The following is an 8,105-nucleotide window of genomic DNA, read 5'->3' on the forward strand; positions in this document are numbered from 1 at the left end:
ATATTAAGCGAAAATTCGACGTAAAATTATATTTAGAGCAGGTTTCTTATTTTTCCATACAACTTTTATGCACAATCAGACGATTTTTCAACAATTTTCGTTTTAAAGCTAACAATCACGGGCGTTGGTATTGTTGTTGTTGGTATTTATACTTGACGTTTTGAATTGGAACCGACGCGCGATTAAAAACAAACTAGACGCTGTATACATAACAAGTTTTTTTAAAGAGTTTCTGATATAAATTGCTGCTCAGTGCTACGACAAATCCTGTTGTAATGGAAGATCAATTTACAAAACGGGTCAAATATAGTTCATATTTGTATCGCTATCGGGATGCAACAGCTCGCAGGTCAGCTGCAATGGAACAGGTCGAGGAAGATCTAGCTCCGGAAAGTAGTGCAAATGGTATGAGATAAAAGGAATTATTTGTGTATGATTTTGTAATAGGACTTATGTTTTGAATTACAGTTATACCAAACAACCTAAATGAGGATCCTGCTCCCATTCCTTTTGCTTCAAACGAAACTGAATACAATGTCGGCGAAACAGAATTCGAATCAGTCGAAACCATGGAGGAATCAGGAAATGAAGAGTTTATTGTGGACTATTTACCGGAAAGCTCTGACGATGAACCGATAGACGTAGAACGCACAAATGGTTATTGTGTAGAAACCGCCTTACGTCGATGGGCAATAAACACGAACCAAACGTATGATTCTATCAGTCAAGTTATGGAAATCATACGTAACGTGAGTTCCTGTAAGCTTCCAAAAGATGCTAGAACTTTACTGAAAACTAATACAAATGCCTCTAAGAATATTGTAACGATAAACGGAAGCCAGTATTGGTATCATGGTATAAGGCAGTGTCTGCTGAATAACCTAAGGTACGTAGGCAATATAAGTTGTTTGAAACATTATTTATTAAAAAACTGTTTCGATTTGTATTTAAATTTACAGCGATAGAAACCTCAATTCGTCGTCTAAGTTGCAGCTTAATGTTTCTATAGATGGATTGCCTATATTTAGAAGCAGCAATCTTCAATTTTGGCCAATATTAATTAACGTACATAATGTACCTGACGCTCCAGTGATGACTGTTTCAATTTACAGCGGATCTACAAAACCAGGAAGCATCGAACAATTCCTTCAGCCCTTCGTAGATGAAATGAATTTTCTTACGAAAAATGGGATAGCCATCAACAGCAGAACATTTAACGTTGAATTACGAGTGATTATAGCTGATTCACCTGCTCGGGCATACATTAAAGGTAAAATAACAAAAATTACTTTGTGTATTGTTTATAACCTAACACGCTTCTTCCAATAGGTGTTGCTGGTTACAATGCACGACATGGCTGTTTGAAGTGCACAACAGTAGGAAGAAGCCTGAAAAGAAGAACTGCATTCTCTACAAAGAGTGCACCAGAGCGAACAGATCAGGGGTTTAGAATGCGCATTTATGGTGAGCATCACAAGATTGATTCACCATTGTTAAAGTTAGAAAACTTCGACATGGTAAAGCAAATAATTGTTGCAGATGCATTACATTTATTAGATTTAGGAATGAGCAAACGAACAGTAGTCAGCCTAATGGAAGGAAGATTTGGTATTAAAAAAAAACTAACTCCCATACAAATTAATAATGCGTCTGCAATGTTGATCAACATAAAATTACCTTCTGAGATACATAGAAAGTTCCGATCTCTTCGTGAATATAAACACTGGAAAGGTTCAGAATATTCCTCATTTTTGTTTTACGCCAGCATTGTAGTACTCAAAGACATAATGGATGAGGAAAAATACCAACACTTTATGCTGTTATTTTGTAGCATTACAATGTTTTCAACTGAAATTTACAAAGCGCATTGGCCATTAGCGAACACCTTGCTGAAACTTTATGTTCAGCAATATGCCAATATATATGGCCCAGAGTTTGTATCGAGCAACGTACACAATCTATTGCATATTTTTAAAGACGTTCAACAATATGGTTCACTTTGCAGCATTTCATCATATCCCTTTGAAAACCATTTACAATACTTAAAACGTTCATTGCGCAATGGTTGGAAATGTTTAGAGCAGACTATTAACAGATTGTCCGAAAGGGACGTTTATTGTACTCGTGAAACTAATGCAATCCAAAATTATCCTTCCCTTCAATACAAAGCTGGTTTCGAAACGTTGCATGTTCGCGAAGCCTTTCTTTTAAAAAATGGTGAACGTAACAAATGGTTTTTGACTAAATGCGGTAAAGTTTGTCAATATAAAAGAGCACATCAAGAAGAATCCAACATTACAATTGTTGCCAAGAAGCTATCGCGAACTATCGATCATTTTGCTTATCCTTTTCATTCAAATTTTCTTCACATACATCGTGGAAATTTCAGCAATGTTGAACAAACAAACTTGAATCTTACTGTTGAGGACATTAAATGTAAATTAGTGATGATTCCTCTCTCTCAAGAAAATGATTCTTGTTTTGTTCCCTTGATACATACGCTAGTAGAATAATATGTGATAGATTGTAACACAATTTATTTTTAGTAAAAAGAAACATAACCAAAACCGGTAGGTTCTGGTTGTTTTTGTTTAATTCACTATATATCATTGTTATAGTATTACATTGAGTTTACATTCTGTATGAACATTAGGAAAAAATGACTATCAAGTAATTTATTTTGAATGTAACTTGAACTAACCTAGTTTAACACTAAAACTGTTAATAAGGAAACTTTCGTACGAGAAATAACATTATGATAAAACATTGAATTGATTATAAATAAGAAAAGTAAATAAAAAATATGAATATGAATAATATAAAAAAATATAAATATGAAAAGTATTGCAAAAAACATTCCTTAAACTTAAACTTAAACTTAAACCCTACATTTGTCGGTGTCGATGGTGGGTGGATTTCACTTTGCCTAGAAGATGCAGCCTTTGGCCGGCATGTTTAAGTTTATTTTGGAAGAATTGTTTAATTTTTTGTTGTGTTGGAGTCACTCCGTGGAACGTTCCGATGTGTTTATATAAAGCTAAAATATTTACATATGTACACAAGGGTATCTTATTATTTGGATGTCCGATACCCGTCCAGCTCATCTCCGTCACAAATTCCCTTCCGAATAATAGATCCATTGCCGCATGTAACCTCTCTTCGGAATTATCAGTCGGGAGTTGGCATTCCAAATAATCGTGTAGTTTTTGTTTATAATCCGGCATTCCAAGCTGTTGTTCAAATTCACCAAGTTTTCTTTAGTGTTAATGGCTTCCCATTGGAATGTAGATGTTGGTACCAATCCCGACCGAGGAGAAAGCTTGTCTAAAATTAAATCCAGTTTGGCTTTAATGATGCTTTGATTTTTCTCCAAAGCACTCATCCTTTTGTTGCGATCGTTTTCATAGTCCTGTTGTCGTTGTTCAATGCGATTTAATTTTTCCATTGCTGCGTCTATTTTTTGATTTAATAAGTCCATATCTATATGTGATGTACTGCCAATAGAACTGTGTAGTTTGGATGTTGATGCCATAGGTAGCCGTTTGATGTTTGCGGGAAGACGGAGAGGTACATTGCGGTTGTGTCGTTGCGAATTGGAATCGGTAAAACTGTTTTCTTTATTGTCGTCATCGCATATATTGGATTCTCCAAATATTTGTGAAACTAAGTTTGTATGTAGCTTCGGTTGTGGGTTAGGAGCTGTAACACAATAACCAAAACAAAATAAAATATGTATACCGTTCCAAAATTTTATCAGACGGGATTTCATTATTTGATTTACCTGCACTTTGAGGCTTTGCGGATAAAACCATTTTTCCATTATTCATTTTTAGCAATACAACTTTGCTTTGTGTGCTGTAAAAATGGAATAGAGAACATGTGGATTGTTGTCTTACATTAATGTGGGCTATACATACTTTTCCATGGTAGCTTTTATTGGTCTTCTATTGCACTTTCAACAACACTACCGTATGGACCAACCGGATCGAGGGATGCGTTTTCCACAGATGATGTAAGTATAAGTTCGAATCTCAATTAGCTAAATATGAATGAAGTTAACAACAACACTAACAAATAAAAATGTTGCGGCTCAACCAATACCGTGCACGGAATGTGAGCGGGGAAAAAGAAGAAAAAAAAACCCTTGTTTTTTTCTTTTTGCTAGCAAAACCAAACCACTTTTTTATTTTCTTGGCAATCAAGATACATACATAGCCTAGAAATATATATGTATACCTCATGCGTACGCCATGACAGTTGGTCCGATGAGGTGTTATTAAGACGTCTTTGCGCCGTCTTTGCGGGGACGAAAAGACCGCGCAAAGACGTCTTTTCATGTGACGTTTTGGAGCATGGGTATCAGCCATATCATTTCACCCCCCCATTCGATGAGCAGGTCATCTGCCGGGGGGTTGTGATGCGAGAAAAGTCATTAAATTCTTTGTCAGTTGCCCATTTTCGTTTCGTCATCGTTTGCCACGGTGGGAGTGTACGTGGGACCGATAGTTTGATGAAAAGATTCACCCTTTCAGCGACATTAGGCAAGTCGTGCTCGGCATGGAAAGGAAAAGCGATGCGCAATGATGCTAGCCGTTCCGATACGATTGTTTTTACTCGGGGGTTTTTTTTTGCTGCATCTACCGCGCATCTGTTATTGGGGCTCTTCATCACTTCGAAATCCCTCTTCGCCCGAGCTCATTCCATTTGTGTTCCGATGGGATGTGTGTGTGTGTTTTTTTTTCGTTTTTTACGACGCGCTCGGAAAGAAGCTTACCGGTAACGCGATGATGCGTTACGGGATGAGTATCAAATCTGGAATGCATCTGCACGGTTGCAATTGCAATTGGCGATGCGCCATCGTAGCGGCAAAACGTATCGTGCTGGACCGGTAAGCTGATAGTGATGGAGCGAAATCGATAAATCATGCATTGGGAAGGAATGCAGAGCTAATTTATTATGAAGTGTCTGCAATATGCCCACTCGTGGAGCAGCATTTTGGGTGGAGAAGTGTGAGCAACTTTGGTTGGCTGGACAAATGGATTGGCTTTTAGGGGATTTTATGCTTCCCAGTGTGGATTCCGATACGATATATTCCATTTGAAATGTTCTATTGGGTTTGGGACACGTTTGTCAGACGTCACGATGCGCTCGGTTTGTTTGAAAGGGTTACATCATTCGGATATGTTTAGTGGTGGAACAATCGTGAATGTTAGCAGTGAACATCACAAAAAAAGAGGCTGATTCACTTTCTAGCGGGTACTGTTTGATTAGTTTGCCGTGTGCATTCCGCATTCCGGCACAAGCCGTCATCAACGTCAACCAACCTGTGCTGGTTGGGGTCGAGGTAAAGGATCATCAAATCAGATCCTTTTCAACGGTGACAGGCTCTGCTTTATTAACTAATGATGCAAACGCTTCACCATTAGCTTCAGCATCTCGTGCGGAAGGTGTTTGGGTTCGTTAGCTCCAAGGCATTCCAAGAGAAACAAGGTCACACTGGTTGAAGATAGCGTTTGCGTTAGGATCTTTTGTAGGTTCGAACAAGAAATATTACAAAAAATGTGCCAACTAATGCAATGAAGTTGTGGTGCACATTTTGACAGTCTGAAGCGATTGAGTGCCTTTTGGTGCGCCTAATTTCGAAAAGGGTTCCGGTTGTATAATCGACGGCAAAGTCTTCGCAAGGGAGTGCCAATGAGTGGCTGGGTTGATTTCGCGCTTCATATATGGTAATGCTCCTGGGAAGGAAATAATATCTGGCCTTGGATTTGAGACGAAAATAAACGCTCCACGATTCATGACGGAGTTGAGGGAAGTGTTTGATTGATATAGATCATACCGATCGACGATGTCACGGACGAGGGTTCGACGTTTAAGTAAATTGTTGGCGAAGCAAAAATGGTGATTTATAAGGAAAGTGTAAAATATGACAGGACATCCATATGTAAGGAGGTTATGATAATTTATGAAGTTAATGAAATCATTTATTATTGCATAGAAAATGATTTAAAATATACCAAATTTATAAAACATCACTCTCAAGATGACGATGGTTTGCTGAACTATGATAAAATTGATCACATCGCAGGTTCGTCGCTTAAGTCTTTTTTTATGTATTGACGAAAGTCATGTTGTTATTCACCTTATCTCAGCGTATAAACATGCTACAAGACACCAATACTTAAATCTCATCATAGTAATGAGCTCGCTTAAGATACGCGTACGCCCACTGGCATTCCGTTCAAGTCACTTCCTTTTTCGTTATTCAGATTGAATGACACCAGTGCAAGCCGATGTCACTGTTATGAGTCGGAACAGATCAGTGAAGATATACGTCGCTTTGGCCTAAAGGAGTGTCCCAGGATTGATTTGTCCATTAAGAACTGAACGTGTTACGCTTAAAACGTTCTCCATCCGGATGGCCTACCCTTGAAAGGTCACCTCGCACGGCTCACACTTCGGTCACAAGAGGTCACGACGGCACAGCACGCACGGTCCCCATGCACGTCAAAGCGTTTGATGTGCGCAACAAGCAGCAGAACGCAATAAGTGACATGGTCGAGCCATTTCGCTTTCGGTGCGGGAAACCTCTTGACGCGCGGTACCTTCGATTGGGCGACTGCAAAAGCAGCAACCAAGCAGCGTACTAGTCGGTGGTTCCAGCACACATTGTTCTGTCGTCCACCGTCGCACCGTATGGGCCTGTGTGCGCGTGTGTACTTGAGAGCACTTTTTCCGCATACTTGCGCGCTTGATGAAGCCACACCTTAGCGTCTCGGTGGCAACGTTCTTAGCGATCTCGCGCAACACCCCCTTAAGCCGGACAGCATCGGGTTTTGCGCTTCAAGCGCTTTGCCTCAAGGGTTCTCTAGCACCTTGTAAGGCGGCTCCTTCGGTTCATTTTCGGTACAGCACCCATTCAGTGAAGGGTTGTGTTGGCATGTACACCGGTTACACTGGGTTATGATTGTTGATTCATTTTGGTTGTTTTGTGCGTTTGGCTCGTACGGTTGTTACAAATACGAATAGTTTGGTTTTTTTTCTGCTTATCCAAACGCTTGGTCATGTTTTAGTGTGTTGATGGTCCGGCTGCAGGCGTACCCATTTCCGGACAGCGATCGGTCAAATCGGGCGACCATGTTCTCACGGCTTGGCCCGCGATTGGAGGGCAGAAAAGGTGGGACTGTGTTTGTTTGATTTATGGTTTGATTACACTGAAAAATTATTCCACTTAATGCACTACGTGCTTTACGACTGTTGTAAGAAACTGAAAGTGGTTCGATTGGATGTGGAGATGTGATGAGGGTCGAAGCACTGAACATTGACAGACCGGTAAGCATTGCAAACAGCATTTAGTGGAGATCTGTGATAGATGCGTGCTGTGTTAGAAATTTTATTTGATTTATTTGTAACATGAAGATTTGGTAGCTTTTTCGTTGTAATAAACTTATCATGAAGGTATTTTATGGTAAATAAAATTTCATCAAGAATAAAATGATTCAAATTTATTTCAAGATAATAAATCTATTTTTTGATTATCTGAATACTTTCTGCTTATAAGTTATGTTATCTAATAATAACGTTTGTTTTATCGCGAGCCTTGGAAATTTATGTGAATTAAGAAAAATAATAATAACAAATTTATTACAAGGATCGTTTCATTTAGATTGCAACTTCGGTTTATTGAACTTTTAAAAGCGCTTTTTGCATATTGTAGATTGATTTACTTGTGTTTTTAAGATTTTTACTTCTGTTTGAGAACATTTAGGAATACTGTGCGCTTAGCAGGATGCACTGAAATGATAATTAGGATTAGTTATCACTTTGATTTGCATAATAGAAATATGTACTGTTTTATTTCTTTTCAGTGTTTAGTAGTCTTTTAAAATTAGACATTTCGTTTCATTCATACTGCCAGTTGCTTCTTATGATGTTAGTTCGCCATTAAAATATTAGACTTCAGACTGGATTTCCAAACAAAATTAGTTCAAACGATACTAAAAAGAAATTTTACAACGAAGTGGAAGACCACAAATTATCGCATATTAGTTGACAAAATATATTACTATCCCCTATCGCTGCAATTAATTTCGATGCTGATAAAG

The 8,105-nt window shown here is 38.5% G+C and overlaps 1 protein-coding gene and 1 pseudogene across 1 annotated transcript; one reads left to right on the top strand and one right to left on the bottom strand.

Moving 5' to 3' along the window:
* Positions 1 to 275: 275 nt before the first annotated feature.
* On the top strand, positions 276 to 1,162 carry LOC128298647 (uncharacterized). The gene is made up of 4 exons (XM_053034420.1): positions 276 to 405; positions 469 to 744; positions 775 to 903; positions 1,113 to 1,162. Exons 1-4 carry the CDS (start codon positions 276 to 278, stop codon positions 1,160 to 1,162), a joined length of 585 nt encoding a protein of 194 aa, XP_052890380.1.
* A 1,723-nt stretch (positions 1,163 to 2,885) lies between these two features.
* Positions 2,886 to 3,925, bottom strand: LOC128298425 (uncharacterized; annotated as a pseudogene).
* Between the last annotated feature and the right edge of the window lie 4,180 nt (positions 3,926 to 8,105).

This window comes from Anopheles moucheti, chromosome 2 (genome assembly GCF_943734755.1).
Source record: "Anopheles moucheti chromosome 2, idAnoMoucSN_F20_07, whole genome shotgun sequence".
Taxonomy (NCBI): domain Eukaryota; kingdom Metazoa; phylum Arthropoda; class Insecta; order Diptera; family Culicidae; genus Anopheles; species Anopheles moucheti.

Coding starts and splice junctions, on each gene's coding strand:
- LOC128298647 (XM_053034420.1), top strand. CDS start 276: ATGGAAGATCAATTTACAAAACGGGTCAAATATAGTTCATATTTGTAT. Junction 406..468: donor TCCGGAAAGTAGTGCAAATG/GTATGAGATAAA, acceptor TTTGAATTACAG/TTATACCAAACAACCTAAAT. Junction 745..774: donor TCAAGTTATGGAAATCATAC/GTAACGTGAGTT, acceptor AGCTTCCAAAAG/ATGCTAGAACTTTACTGAAA.